General features: G+C 46.7%; 2 protein-coding genes across 2 annotated transcripts; one reads left to right on the top strand and one right to left on the bottom strand.

Annotated features, from left to right (window-relative positions):
* Positions 1-15: 15 nt before the first annotated feature.
* On the bottom strand, positions 16-4,339 carry LOC135487067 (TLC domain-containing protein 4-like). Its single transcript, XM_064770399.1, has 7 exons — positions 3,727-4,339; positions 3,076-3,250; positions 2,479-2,571; positions 2,056-2,114; positions 1,720-1,814; positions 1,160-1,233; positions 16-721 (listed from the first exon to the last, which is right to left on the bottom strand). The coding sequence occupies exons 2-7, from the start codon at positions 3,234-3,236 to the stop codon at positions 412-414; spliced, it is 792 nt and encodes a 263-aa protein (XP_064626469.1). The 5' UTR covers positions 3,237-3,250; positions 3,727-4,339; the 3' UTR covers positions 16-411.
* A 2,181-nt stretch (positions 4,340-6,520) lies between these two features.
* Positions 6,521-9,347, top strand: LOC135487071 (neo-calmodulin-like). Its single transcript, XM_064770404.1, has 5 exons — positions 6,521-6,781; positions 6,958-7,000; positions 7,226-7,369; positions 7,653-7,895; positions 8,790-9,347. The coding sequence occupies exons 1-5, from the start codon at positions 6,761-6,763 to the stop codon at positions 8,822-8,824; spliced, it is 486 nt and encodes a 161-aa protein (XP_064626474.1). The 5' UTR covers positions 6,521-6,760; the 3' UTR covers positions 8,825-9,347.
* Positions 9,348-16,183: the final 6,836 nt, after the last annotated feature.

The following is a 16,183-nucleotide window of genomic DNA, read 5'->3' as shown; positions in this document are numbered from 1 at the left end:
AAAAATATCCATACATATAATACGCATACTTTATTTCTATACAATAACTTGTACATATATTAGGCTGCATAAAATGGCACATTGCAAATTATATTTAAAAAACATTGTTTGTCCTATATACACAGTTATATATACAGTGGAACCCCGGTCGGCGACCACCCCGATAAAGCGACCACCCCGCTATGACGACCCAGAATCACCGGTCTCATTTTGGTGTTGTTGGAAAATATGTCCATATGGTGACAGACAGGAAACTAAGGTACTATAGAGACCCATGACCTTCGAAACCTCAGCACCGGCCTCCAGCGCATAATAGTTAACAATGTTTCATCGGGTCTCCAGTCCAAGCAAATTGCCAGCATGTCAATGCGCGCGCGCCGAGAAATGACAATAAAAGCTTATCATTGTCAATCATTTTCCGTTCATTACTTTTTCTAAGACCACGTTCTTAAACCAGCCCTCGTATATTATCTTCTTAAATCCAACTACCACTTTTCTGAACCACCAGAGACCTAATCCGTCCAGGACGATACACGGAGCGACCATCCAAAATAACATGGCTGGGGTACAGGAGTATTTTGAGCACTCCGAGTAAACTGGGTAGTAATAGAACGGGATGTTGACGATCCGCGTCAGGATGAAGGAGATGGTGAGAGCGATGCCACTGGCAACGTAGACATTGGAGGTCTTTGAATATTGTAAAGGCGCATCCAGGAACCATCTGAAAGACAAGCCGAATTTTTCATCTCAATAATTTAAGAAAAAGACATACAAGGAATTAACTACATATGGGAGGTTCGCATTTCCGGACCGAACTGATTGTGGACAACTTGAAAGAAGATGCAACGAGTTCTTGTGTTGTCAAATTCTCCTATTGTCGGACATCCTGACATTTTCACTCCTATACGCGTCATCGAGATCAGTAGTATATTGAAAACGCCTGCTACAAGAGGATGACTCCTCGGCAGTCCGTTTCCTTGGTAGAAAGACACACATGAGCTGCCTCGTTGTGACAATAATGGAGGAATGAGTCGGAGGACTTGTATGTTGGATTGTGTCTTCAGGATGGATATAACTGGACAGATGGACGCCAATAACGGATGCGAAACCCCAGTGATAGCCGACAACTTCCTGAGCTAAAACTAATGATCATGCTTACCGTATATTAATGAAGAATGTCGAAATTTCAGCCGCCATTCGGAAATTTGCATGCCAATTAAGAATGCGATAGGTCTGGAAGCAAAAGATAACCAAACAGTGTTCCCGCGGAGTATTAGATAAACATTTGTAAGTCTTCCATCAAAAACTCGTCATATATTGAATTCTTTTAAATGACGGATCCAGATTATGTAAACGTCATTTGCCTTCCGTCTGCCTCTTCATTTGACTAAACTTGATATTGTGGCAACTACATCGTCGCTATTCTGTCTTCTGTAAGGTTCCTTCCAGACTAGGTGACAAGAAGTGACGCAATTCATCCGATATTTCAGTCGCTCAGTTTCGAGCGAACAACTTTTACATTGTATATGTCCTTATTAGTCGGTACGACTGGTGTACTGCTTTATCGTTCTAGCCCTTGTGAGTGCCCATTATAGAAGGAGATTTACAAGACTGGTGGTCATGCACCTTAAGAGTATCCGCGACCATCACGTTACCATTTAGCAGATCTAACATGAGTACCAGTCTGGATCTTTACTTGGGGGCAAGGCAATGACTTACCAATACAAACAAAAATGGGAAGATGGAGACTATATGATGAACGACAAACTGGGTGCTCCCAATATATTGACTGTTACCAACCATATGACTGGTATCTGAAAGACAATAAAGAAACTAAGCGAAAAACTGTATCTGCTTTTGCAAGTGAGGCAGGCGTCTACGGCCTTAGTTTTGATAAACGATTCTCATAAGCTACGCACACGAAAGACAAAAAGACGAAACATGTTGTTATTTATTTGCATTAGATTTGGAACAACGAGGTGTACTACTGCTTCGCAATCGAAAACAGGTCCGCAATGTTGTGACTTCTTGTCGCATTCACTTCAACTTACTCACCGGCCAACATATATCCTATCACAACACACATATTTACTTTCACGATTGTCGATTCGCTCCTGGAATTTGAAAGACAGATTGTCACATGACATCATGACAGCGCCGCTTCCCCGTCACCGTGTGAGTGATGACGGATAGAACCAAAATAGTTTACTGTCATTCTGTGGTACTACAGGAACAGAGCACTAAAGGTTGGCTCATTCTTCTTGATCTGTGTGTACTGGGGGAACAATCCGTCTTGAAGACTGATCAGTGCAGCTTAGGGCAATGGTGTGTTGGGAGAACAACCCATCTTGAAGATAAGCATCAGTGCTATGGTGTATTGGGGGAACAAACCATCTTGAAGACAGATCAGTGATAGCCCTGGGCGATGGTGTATTAGGGGAGCAATCCATCTTTAAAACAAGTTAGTGTCTGACTTACCATAACTTCACCTTGTAGAACTCCTCTCCTTCTAAAAGGTAGCAAAGAATAAACAACGTGCTGACAGTCACAGAATGGATAGTGGAGCCAATCCTGGGAGAGAAGACATAAATTAAAACAACATCTCGGCATGCTGAAACTTGTGGTGAAAGCATATCAAGGGTTATTAGTCTCTGTGTGCACTCCGGATGCACTGGGCCGGCCTCGTTTCGTCGCCCATGAGAAGAGCCGATCAGGATGACGAAATGGAGTTCGATCTCTCTGACGGAGGAGAGTGTTCCTCTCTCAGGCGAAGGACTTTCGTCTATTTGACGAAAGTGTGGTCGCCAAACGAAGCGATGCGAAGACAAGTTTGGCCAGAAACAACACCTACAGGCTACACTCTGGACTCAGTGGACCGATCACGTCAACACACGTCCTGTCCATCGAGTAAAGACGATCAGGATGACGAAATAGACTGCTTAGGAGTCTACCATCTCCAGACCGAGTTATGTTTTATGGGAACATATGAACTCATACTGTCTTCATAGCTGTCGACAGAAAACACGACGACATTGCGACGAGGAAGAGAGATATCACAATAACGATTTGACTTACTTATTATCCCATTGCAACTTTTCCTTGGTGGTCATACTCCTGTACCTGGAGAACCACCGCGCAGAGTAATACGGTGCAAACTTCTCATAGATAGACATGAACACCAAGAAGGAGATGCCAATGAGTGGAAAGTACCTTGTGTCTACATCGTACCCGAACATGATGGCAGGCTAGGCTGGAAGTATAATGCGAGAACCCTTGGGGAACAATGAGGTGATGAGACAAAAGGGTGATTGTGACATTCTTGGCCCAGGATGTGACGTCGTCTTCTCTTGATTCCGAGTAGGACAAAAGCTGGTTGTTGTGTACGTCTCAAGACAGATGATGGTGAAAGTCTATTCAAGTCTATACATTTTGTTAAGATTTGATTCTTAATGTATCGTGTGACTCTAGGATGTGACCTAGAGCTTTACCTGAGAGGAGCACTGCATGGTCTTGGAGACTTTGCTCGACTCGTGTTCCAATCGATGGCGAGATTACTGTCATCAGGCGAATGATGTCCGTATAAAAATCAAAATATGCGTCTGCGCATTTAATTTTTGGCCATTGGCCTCTATAGCCATGCACCTTAGCCAATTGCCAAAAAATACTAACAGAACACTTTTCAAGTGGTCGCTGACTACAACTTTTATAAGACATCTTCATACTTACTGAAACTCCCGTCAGCGTGAATCAGCTCGCGTCCGACTGTTGTAATAACCTGTTAGGATGTGCTGAGGAATCTCCGGGGGAATTTAATTCTGGAAAGGCCTCATAGAATTTCCTTTAGGTCTGTTTGCTCGAGGATTGGAGAAATTCACGAGACCTTTTTAACGAATGACAAAATGCTGCAATCAACACTGCCAATGCCGAATCAGCTAATAGGCCTGTGGGTCGCTCGCCTCGCCGGGTTGACCGGGTCTCCAAGAGGGACAACGATGTGCAGACTCGTCCTCCGTCGGCAATTTGTATATCAGCATTGGATTCATATATAACCTTATGTTAGATATATGCATATGAAGCGAGTCAAAGCGTGACTATAATTGCCTTGACGAAGTCTATAAGCGACCTAGATACCAGATGATGCATTTTAAGGTCTCAAGGGAGAGCAATGAAGGCTTTTTAGGCAAATTCAATTGGCAAATGCTTTCATGTTGGGACGCTCGAACGGACACCTACTTTGATATGACCTACATGGCCCTTTCATAGACTTCAATATCATGTTTTCAATCTCATCACTCAGGTAAGAATTTCTCAGGTTATTTACCTCGTGTGTATCGGTTGACAGGGACGGTGTAACAGGAGAGTTTGTCTCCTGGAGACGACTTGGTGACAACACAAAGATTCTCAATCAAGATTGTGGCTCAGTTCTTTGTTGTTGAATTAATCCATTAATTCACAGTCTATTTATTATGTCAAGGTGATATACATTATTTACATCAATATCAAATATGAGACTGAGAACTAGCGATATCCGGGTAATTATACACCATCCTGAACTTCATGTATCATGGCGTCCCCAAGTTTGCCAGCACCTTGAGTTGTCCAATTTTATGTTGATGCCGTCTCTCCTTTGGCTGTCGTTTGCTTCGTGTATCATGACGTCCACTCCCCCAACCGTCAGCTTTTCTCCAAGACACAAAATCATCTCCGTCAGTTTGCCTTGTCTTGGAGTTGTCTATTTACGGTGTTAGGTATTCATGATAAGACAGATTTGGCTCGCCTTACCATCATAATCGCCCATGCCGTCCCCATTGACGTCTGCTTGGTGCAACATGGCGTCTCGTCGACTCCCTCATCCGTGAGCTGCTCGCCCAAACACGTCATGATCTCTCTCAGTTCGTCTCTGCTGATGTATCCACTGTTATCCCGGTCGAACACCTTGAAGGCGCCTCTGAGGTGTTCTTCTCCAACTGTTTGTTCTTGATCTTTTCATCACAAAAAGGAACTCCATCAAGTCAATCGTTCCGTTACCTAAAACACACATAGTCGATTGTCATTTTCACACAAGCGATCAGTTTTGCCTAAACTTTAAAATTGTCTTATCCCGGGCGCTTGATTGTGACTTAGTCTTCAAGTCCAAATTGGGATGAATAGAAATTAGGCCTACAATCAAACACCACAGAATTCCACAAATCCCTATTGATAGAACATGACTTAGGATGTATCATTTTCACAGCCCACTGAACAACTATTCCTTAATTCACAATGGCATCCACCCAACCATTACTTCAGGATACCTATTGACACGAACCGAATGCCTTTGTTGAAAAGTGAGAGTCTTGGACAGTTTGTGATGATAGAGAGGTTCATATTTTGATCAGAACGAGGTGATTTCTCTCTTTGCTGACGTCATCAAGCCAAGTTGATCGTTTCGTATTGTTGTTTCCTGGCATACTGTACTAGACAATAAAGACACACTGTTTCATTACATTTCTAACAACAGGCAACGCGATATATCCGTCGTCAACATGTAACCTCGTTCTCATTCGCGAATCAAAATATGAGCTGAGCAGGCTTGCTTTCTATTGCCCGGGGCGCCAGTGGTGGAATGTCTCATGATCAGCACGAAAAGAAATGTACGTTGCCCACGAAAATGTTTCGATTAGCAATGTCATATCTGAAGACGGAATTAGTTATCTTCTGTCCCAATGCGACGATCAGTGGCATAATACAACCACTACAAACACAATGGAATATGAAAGATCATATTCGCAACATGTGTAAATCCATGTACTTCTCCTTGTACCGGATTGGTCGGATCCGCAAGTTCCTTGACCAAGCCAGTGCTGAACGCCTTATCCATGCTTACGTCACCTCAAGGCTGGATATGAGCAATGGGCTTCCGTACGGTTTACCGGACCAAACCATTGCTCCGCTCCAGCGGGTACAGAACTCAGCCGCTAGGCTTATCTGTGGTACGAGGAAGCGTGATCACATCACCCCCATCTTGAAGCAGCTCCATTGGCTCCCAGTAAAGAGCCGAGCTGTCTTCAAGGTGCTGGTGATGTGTTTCAAGGCCCTCAATGGACTTGCGCCATCATATCTGTCTTCACTTTTACAGCGTAACGAAGGTGGGCGCCTTACCAGGTCATCCCGTTCAAAGTGTCTCCTTGTACCTCGCTCAAAATCAAAGTACCGGGATCGCAGTTTCTCCGTGGCTGCCCCTTATCTCTGGAATCGACTCCCCAAAGCAATTACATCTGCTGAGACCCTCACCCAATTCAAATCCCTTCTTAAAACACACTTGTTCAATCTTCACTCCAAAAAATAGAGGAGGTAGCGCTTTGAGCAGGGTGACCTGGAAAGGCGCTTTACAAATCTATATTTATATTTATTTATTTTAATGGTCAAACACCAGTCTGGATCAATAGCCAATTCACTGCACGTTGATCCGATTCACTGACGTCTTTATTGTGCGAGGGCAAGAGGTGCGTCGTCAACAGACGATCGAATCACAAGATTCACCCATGCAAGGCTTCAATAGCTCCATGATCATAACATACAATCTCATTATAACGAGACTCAAGTTTACGTATATGTGGGACAAGATATCATCGTCTCCATATCATGTTATAAGATAAGAGAATAAAACAGGTGGTGGTCTTCATAAGAAAAAGGCAACCTGCAGCTGGGACATCCAGATCTCGATTCCCTGGAACGGCCACCATATTCACAAGCTGAGTCATTCCTGAACGAATAGACCATGTCCACGGAAAGGGAGAAGGTAAGAGCTCTATCTTGATATCTTGATATCCACTCATATGTTTCGTTTTGTCCGCGCCATTCATTAACAACATCGTTTAGCCAATCCATTTTCGCGTTCGCGTTCGGAGACAGCATCACATCGTCATGTGAAAAGCTAATTAAATTCAGTTAAATCTTTCTCCCCTCCGTTTGCAGGGCGGTCAGCAATGTGACACTACGGACAAACACAAGCTAGATTGTAAGTCCAGATGACATGGTATGGTTCTCAACTTCTCAATACGATAAATTGAAATACAATAAGAAAACTGCACGAGTGGCTGATCCTAGTATTCAGATTGCACAAGATGATCTTCTCCGGCCTGAAAGCTCGAGACCGATAATCTCTCAGCTGCTCAGAGTCTCCAAATAACGATAATCTCTTCTATATTGTTTGTTAATTCCCCCTCCCCCCGATTTATCGCAGGTTATAAGGAGGCATTCGCACTGTTCGACAAGGATGGCAATGGTCACATCTGTTCAAAAGAGCTTGGCGAGATGATGAGGTGTATTGGCAAGAACCCCACAGAGAGGGAGGTGAAGGATTTGATCAGAGAGGCGGACGCAGACGGTAAGTCATGGTGGGGGTGGGGGGGGGGGGGGGTCGAGGGACATCTTGTATCGGGGGAAGGAAGATTGCTGGCCTGGTGTCAGTCTTGATAAAGGTGATTGTTAGCCCGATTGTATCTCCCGGGAGAGATTGTGCTCTCTTTTGTTGGGACAGGTGTCTTCAAGAAGGATTCTCAACTGTGTGGAGACTGTCCTCACTTGCGTGCTGTCTCAGAATCTCGAGGAGCTGACACAAAGGTGAGTTATCTTATATACAGGGCAGGTAAGATCTCTTTCTGTTGTAGGTAATGGCACAATCGACTTCAACGAGTTTGTGGCCATGGTTGAGGAGCACTGGCAACTATTGGACTCAGAGGAAGAAATAATTGCGTGTTTTAAATACTTCGATCGCAATGGTAATGGTTACATCACGGCGTCTGAGCTGAAGACAGTCATGACCAGTGTTGGAGAACGCTTGACGCAGGCGGAGGCTGATGAGATGATACGGGAGGCTGATTTAGATATGGATGGGCAAGTCAACTATTTCGGTAAGTATTGAAGTTGGTGGCTTGGTGTGGATTTTTCTCTGGTGACTACGTTTCGAACCACTTTCTCAGTTCGCTGTCAAGTGAACAAAAGACCAAGCTGATCCCGCCTGCAGGTCGTTCAGAGCACATTAAATAACAACAGGCACAGCCAGTCACAGGGGTTCATTGTCCCTTCTACAGGATCATGTCATTAAACGAAATGAACATCACTTATAAAGGATTAGTCACATTTCAAAAAACCTTTTGTGATTATTGGATGTGTATGTGTCCTTGTGCTTTGAACACGTTACGTGTGCGACTAGTGAGGTCATCTTTATTCACTTGAGAACGAACTCCGAAAAGAGTGAGAAACGGACTGAGGAGAGAGGATGCAGAGGTTTGATATCCATATACTGACTAAACAATTCAACAAGATCAATGATAGATTCGTCATTGGCCATGGGCATGGTAATAGGCAGGTTTCGCAACCCTTACGAAGAGCTACGAACAACGAAGTATGTAAATGTACTTTATTGACGACTTTTTCGAAAGTTTCCCCGATTCCTCGTACAAATAAGTAAAGAAGATGATTTACGAGTGTCGCGTAAATGAATTAGGTCATGGCTTCGTCGTTCGAGGGGTTGCGAAACCTACCTAATGTTAAAGTAATCTAACCCCGGAATATTGGTAGTTGTACTTGATAGAGACTCCATCATCAGACCTTTGAGATAAGTGGAAATCGGAAAAAAACGACAAAAACTCTGTCTGTGCAACAGTCACAGGACTCCGCTGGCACCATAACGTTTATGAGGAACTAAAGCACACAATGGAAGAAGAAATTTCATGTGGAGAACACTCCTCCGAAAGTAAATACATGTGCAGATGGCAATAATTTATGTTTCTTCTTCTTTTCAGAATTTGCCATCACTCTAATGGATAAAACGAAGTGAGTTTTTCAAGTGAAGGAGAGCGATAGAGACCCTCAGTCTTTCTTGAAGTTGTCCTTAGATTGTCATATAGAAAACATCCAAGATGCAAACAGGACATGCTTCGGGAATGCTTAGGACAGAATGACTTTTCAAAATATAATATTGAGAGAAACGCATGGACTTGGATTTGGCTTCATAGGAAATTGTCTTGCATAGAATAGATAACTCATTTCATTGTGACGGCGACATAATATGGGCGGGCGGGCGCCCCATAGATTGGAGCAAGGTTCGCGGAGTGAGACACTGCTTCTGGATGCTGGCGCGAAACTGTCTACAGTACCTGTTAGGTTTGTGTGTAAATAAAGCCCGTTGTCCGATTCAAGACTTCCCCTTATGAATACCCACAGCAGGAGAGCGTGGCGGAATATGCCAATTTCACACTGGCGCCCAACGTGGGGCCAAAAAACTGAATGCTAGTTCAGAAAAAGGGGATTTTGTGATCGAATTTTCGGGAGGCGTTTTGATACACATGTAAAAACACACTGTAGTGCAAGCACTGCCGGACGCAATTGTGTATTTGTTTCGGCACAAAATAAATAATGATTGCATGCATATTACCAAGGCACTGTAATTTATAACTTAGGGGTTACCAAGTTATTTGATTAGCTGCTTGGCTATGTTTTGGTCTTTAAAACACTGTTTTGGTAGGGTTTTCCACCGACAGTGACTGTCACGTGATCTCGCATACTTCACGGTGTATGGGGTGCTGATCAGGTATTTATATTCATTAGTTGTTGCATCTATTTCTAAAAAAACAGACATGGCAGCGGCACGCCCGAAACTCAATGTTTTTTCAGGGGAGTCCTCCGAGGATTTTGTGATGTGGTTTAAGAGGTATGAACTCTTTCACCCCCCTGTACCTAATGATGCGGCCGTTGCGGTTCAGAGGCGTCATCAGACGTTGCCTCTATTTCTAACCGGTCGAGCCTTCATGACGTATGATACCCTGCCCGCTGCGACCAAGGCTGACTATAACCTGACAAAGCAAGCCCTGAGGGACAGACTCGACCCTCAGGAACATGCCCTCCTGCGCCGCCAGGAGTTTATGACCCTGGTTCGTAAGTCTGATGAGGCAATTTCAGCATTCGAACTAAGGGTAATACGTAAGGCGGCCACAGCTTTTGCGGATTTTCCCCAAGCCCAGAGGGATCTCCTGTGTAAGGAGCAATTTATGAGAGGGGTCGGCGAGGCAGAACTCCAACTGCACCTCCTTACACACAACCCGGCCACACTCAGAGGCGCTGTCCAGCTGGCGGAGCAGTACCTCCAGGTCCGTAAGGTCGGCCTTCCCCAACCGGCGCCTGAGGCCGCCGTCTGCCGAGTACGAGACCAAGAGGATGAAGGGGTTCCCTCTCCTCAAGGACAAATTGGCGAGATGGATGCCCTACGCCAGGATGTAAAGAAGTTAACGGAACAGGTTCAGAGTATGATGCTGCAGCAGCAAGGACGTGGACGTGGCCGTGCACGAGGCAGCCGAGGTATTCGTCGGGGCAGAGGCGGTCGAGGACAGGATCGGCAGACACAGGGACGGCAGCCGAACCACCATGACTACGGTTCACATGATCGTAGATACCATGATGAGGGCAACTCGAGAAATACAGGAGCTCAGGCAAGGGGTTCCCTGCCTGATGCTCAACTCAATGGGCAGTATAATGACCGCTTCAACGGACACTGCTATAACTGTGGCCAGTACGGCCATAGGAGTGCTGACTGCTGGCAACCCCGGCAGTCGGAAAACTAATCTGTGCTGCTGATGAGGGTCGGTCGGCAGCCCGGCATACCAAAAAGACTCAACAAATTATCCCCAGGGTTTTAGTGAGTGTTGGAGATCGGCAAGTCCCTGTGTTGTTCGACACAGGTGCTGACATCTCACTTATGCGTGACGACGTATGGAGCTTGTATCCCCCAGATGAGAGAGGGCCGTTGGTCCCACGGTCAACAGCGATCTGTTCCGTGTCTGGAGACATGTTACCCGTTCAAGGACTGTCTAAAGTCCCAGTCACCCTAGGAGCCCTACGGTTACAACACTCTTTTCGAGTGGTGAGAGGCATCGATAGCCCTATCATTTTGGGATGGGACTTCATGCTTGAGTATGCCGTGACTGTGAACCCTCAGAAAAAGGATGTCACCATCCAGGGTGTCCCTTTCCCACTGCTTGAAGCGGCAAGATTGCCAAATGTCATCACGGCTAGAGCCCTAAAGTCAACAACGATCCCGGGAAGGACTGAGGTGATCATCCCAGCCTATTTGCCGTATGGCCCCGGATTTCCAAATTTGAGCTATGAGGGTATTCTAGAACCGAACAACCCGCCAGGATTGGTCGTCTCGCGGATAGCAGCGACAGTGGAGAACTCCATGATACCTGTTCGAATTATGAATCCGGAGTTCGAGCCTTTAGAAATCGCCAAAGGGATTTGCCTTGGAGATTTCCATTGCCTGGCTGGAGACCAAGCCAATATGGTGCGACGAACATATGAGCTGATGGAGGAATTCCAGCTCGAAGAGCGAGAAGAAAGAGCTGAGGCAGTCGACAGTGAAGGGGTTCCCTCCGTCGATCTGTCAGGATGCAAGCTCAAGAAGGGGCAAATGCCACGTTTGAAAACCCTGCTGAAGAAATATAACAACGTATTCAGCAAGACTCCAAATGACAGAGGCCTCACGGACCTGGTGGAGCACCGTATCGATACGGGAGATGCACGGCCAATCAAACAGGCAGCTCGTCGACAACCCTTCAACGTGAGAGACGAGATGGAGGAGCAAGTTGGCGACATGCTTAAGGATGGGGTCGTGGAGCCCTGCTCCGGCCCATGGTCGTCCCCAGTGGTCCTGGTGAGGAAGAAGACGGGAGCATTCCGGTTCTGTGTTGATTACAGAAAGTTAAATGCCGTTACCAGAAAAGATGCGCATCCGCTCCCTAGGATTGATGATTCGTTGGCGTCAATGTCTGGCGCGGCTTATTTCAGCAACCTAGATCTGACCAGCGGCTACTGGCAGGTTCCTGTAAACAAGGATCATAGGGACAAGACAGCGTTTTCAGTGGGTAACAATCTGTACCGATTTACTCGGTTACCATTTGGTCTCTGTAACGCCCCGCCACTTTTCCAACGGATGATGGAACTGGCATTTGCTGGGATGAGCTGGAGAGTGATGCTGACTTACCTCGATGATCTGGCAATTTTCACCAAGACCTTCGATGAACATCTTGAAGTGCTTGAGGAGGTTTTCAAGAGACTGCAAAAGGCAGGGTTGAAGCTTCAGCCAAGTAAATGTCACTTGTGTAGGGATCAGATCATCTTTCTTGGACACCACGTGAGTCAGAAAGGCATCAAACCGGACCCGAATAATATTCAGAAGGTCAAAGACTGGCCGGTGCCAGAAACGGTCAAGCAGGTCCAAAGTTTTGTAGGTCTGGCCTCTTACTACCGTAGATTTGTAGAGGGATTTGCAAAGATTGCTAAACCCCTGATCCAGCTAACGGAGAAAAACACACCCTTCGTGTGGGAGGCAGCCTGCCGGGAGAGTTTTGAGACGCTGAAACAGAGATTGATTCACCGCCAATACTAGGGTTTCCCAGATGGGGTGAACCATTCATTCTCCACACAGACGCATCCGATTTTGCAGTGGGATGTGTTCTGAGCCAGATCCAAGATGGCGAGGAGCGCGCTATCTCCTACCATAGCAAAGCCCTCGGTGCCACAGAAAGAAACTGGTGCACGTATGACAAGGAGTTGTGGGCAATTGTCTGGGGTCTCCGGCAAACCCACATCTACTTGTACGGCTCGCAGTTCACCATAGAGACAGATCACAAGCCGTTACTGCAGCGAACCAAACTGCGCTGGGATGCGGACGTCACCCAAAAGAGGACCAGGTGGATGAACGAGCTCAGTACGTGGGGAGACGTAGAGATTAAATACCGTCCAGGGTTGAAAAATGGGAATGCCGATGGCATGAGTCGACGCCATCCTGTGCAGACCAATGAGAAACTGGGGGATGTTATAAAGGCATTATTTGCCTCCCCTCCAAAGGATGATTCACTGGGGGATTTATTCCCAAAGGAGCCCAGATCTCCGGTGACTGACATTGACAAGGTAGCAAAGGTGACAAAGTCAGGGGTTCCCGCTTGTCCACCTCTTACCACAGGCGAGGGTGTTAGAGTAACTTCGCTTACACAATCTGCGGATCCGACCCGACCCGTTGAATCAATCCAGACTCAGCAGGAGTTAGACCCCACCATATCTCAAGTGTACCGATGGGTCTCAACCACTGATAAGCCCGATTGGGATGCCGTCAAGGACGAAGGACGAGACCTACGGACCTATTGGCGAACATTTGAGGATTTGGTAATTAAGGACGCCGTTTTGTTAAAAAAGTGGACCCCTCCCAAGAAGAAACGAGTAATTCTCCAGCAAATCGTGCCACCTGGACTGAGAGCTCAGATACTCGAAGAAGTCCACGCAGGTGTAACCTCAGCACACTTCGGGAGGCGCAAGACACTGGCTAAAATGAAGGATCGGTTCTTTTGGCCAGGGCTAGTAACTGATGTGGAGGAGTTCTGTCGCACATGCCCTCAGTGCGTTGCTCGGGCTAAACCCAATCCCAAGTTGAAAGCACCTTTACAGAGCATCTCGGCGACCACTCCTATGCAGTTAGTTGCGACGGATATCACCGAACTACCAGTCACACCCAGGGGTTCCCGGTACTGTCTGGTAATAGGTGATCATTTCACGAAATATGTGAACTTGTACGCGATGAAGGACCAAACGGCTAAAACTGTTGCCGACATTATCTTTCGTCAGTATGTGTGCCAGCATGGGATGCCAGAATCCATCCATTCTGATCAAGGGCGACAGTACGAGGCGGACGTTGTTCAGGAGTTGTGCACCATGCTCGGAATTGAGAAGACCAGGACGACTCCATACCATCCGGAAGGGAACGGTATGATTGAGAGGTTTAACGAAACTCTGAAGAACCAGATAGCCAAAGTAACAACGGAGCATGGCAAAGATTGGGATCTCCACTTGGGTCCCGTTCAGTTAGCGTACAACTCCAGTGTACATGAAACCACAGGGCTGACCCCGTTCTTTTTGAACCATGGAAGAGAACCACGCCTTCCAGCGGACGTGGTATACGGCTGTCCCTCACATGACTACTGGAAGTCCGCTGGGGCGTATTCGAGGAGTGTCCTCCAGGAGCTCCAAGACGCGTTCAATGAGGCTAGACAAACGGCGGTTGTCAGCCAGGACCGTCAGAAAAAGGTCTACGACAAATGGGCACGGCACCACCCATACCAGGTGGGTGATAAGGTGTGGCTCCACACCCCAGTCTCCAAGGATCGACACAGGAAGTTGGCCTTGCCCTGGATTGGGCCATACATAGTAGTCAAGCGGATGCAGGCGTCGAACGGGTTACCTGGAGTAACATACCGGATCCAGAGTGAGGATCCGACGAAAAGACTGCGCATCGTCGTGCATCACAATCGTTTGAAACCGTGTGTGCCACCAAGGATTCCAAGACCGTTGGTGGACAAGGACCTCGCCGATCCACCGGAGGAACCTTTGCCCGAGACCGTTGCACCCCTGCCTCGCCGACACTATCTACCTTTGGGGCCTCTGGTCCCGAGAGGGGGAGGTGGCATTGTGATACCTGCTGCGCCTGTACCGCACCCACCAGCACTCCCACAGGCCCAGGTAGACCACGGTCATGTAGGAGCGGAACCTGTGGACGTCGAGGGTTTACCCGACGCTGCCCAGGCTCCCGACGAGCAAGAACTTGCTGGTGCCCAAGAACCTGACGCTGACATGGGGTTACCTGCAGCTCAGCCTCTTGAGGCACCCATAGAAGAAACTGAAACAAACGAAATGGAACTAGGAGTTCCCGATAATGCTCTGCTTCCCCGGGAGATACCAGCTGATGCTGCCGGAGAAGATGACATTGTCGAGGACGAACTGAGCGATGATGAGATATTAGCATTGCTTGACGCTGACCGACAAGAGGAGGACAATGATCCTGAACCGGCAGCGGAGTTTTTTGATGCCCATGATCGACTCCCTCGTGATTTGGAAGATGATGCCGATGTGCAGCGTGACCAGCCGGAGGCTGATCTAATTCTGCCAGGTGAAAGGGAGGATGCAGCGCCGGAACCGACAGTCACTAGAGGCGGACGTTCAACGAAGACGCCGACTTACCTCCAGGATTACGTGAGGAATGTGAATTTACGTTGGACTTATTCATAGGAAGTGCCAGCTGGATGTAAACGAACATCTTTTACTTTTTAGTGATTCTGCCTGGAATTAAGTGATTTCTACTTAGCGTTTTAAGAGACTACTTTTGCGCCGCATGTTATGACCTATACTTTGGACGTACTAGTATACGGTATAATGTCTCTCGTGTTCAGAAAATGACCCATAATGTTACCCATAATGTATCCGAATTCAATGGAAGCGAATTACCCTTCAGAGACTTATAGGACTGATGTGTTTTGCATATCCAAACGTATTTGACTCCAGTAAAATGTGTGGCTATGACTCCCCAGAGACTAATGGACTGAATGGTCGAGCACACGAATTTCCGTAGTTTAGTTACATAGTTAAAGTTTTTTGATTTTATAAAATTCTGGATTAACAGGCGCTACGGGCTTACTTAGCTCGAGCTAGTACTTCGTTATCTCAGGTAACATAGGTTAAATTGTCAACTCCTCCACCTGCTCGGAATTTTGGGAGCTGCCTGCGCCTATTTTTTAGTGTTAACTATGGTACGGTACCTTAGGTTTCACTGGTATAACCCACCGCCTAGTCTCATAAGCCGGAGGCTTGACTTAGCGGATGATTGGCTCTCCGTGCTTGGCCAGCACGTGGATTTGAGCCTAAGCCCTCCTGCAGATCTGCGGAGAGTAATATATATTGTAATATTGTCGATGTGGGGCACATCTCCTCAAAGGAGGGACGTATGTGACGGCGACATAATATGGGCGGGCGGGCGCCCCATAGATTGGAGCAAGGTTCGCGGAGTGAGACACTGCTTCTGGATGCTGGCGCGAAACTGTCTACAGTACCTGTTAGGTTTGTGTGTAAATAAAGCCCGTTGTCCGATTCAAGACTTCCCCTTATGAATACCCACAGCAGGAGAGCGTGGCGGAATATGCCAATTTCACATCATTATCATAATGTCACGATCGTGCTGTCTTTGTAATAAAATCATCTTCTCATGGATATAACACTTGAATATAGTTGTTATTATCTAAATACTCATGTGTTTGATAACTGCGTCCATCTGGGCAAAGTTGTCCTTCTGGAGACCCGCGATGAAGACCCAATAAAAACC

The sequence above is a fragment of the Lineus longissimus genome, chromosome 4, assembly GCF_910592395.1.
Source record: "Lineus longissimus chromosome 4, tnLinLong1.2, whole genome shotgun sequence".
NCBI lineage: Eukaryota > Metazoa > Nemertea > Pilidiophora > Heteronemertea > Lineidae > Lineus > Lineus longissimus.
This window is presented reverse-complemented; position numbering and strand designations above follow the sequence as displayed.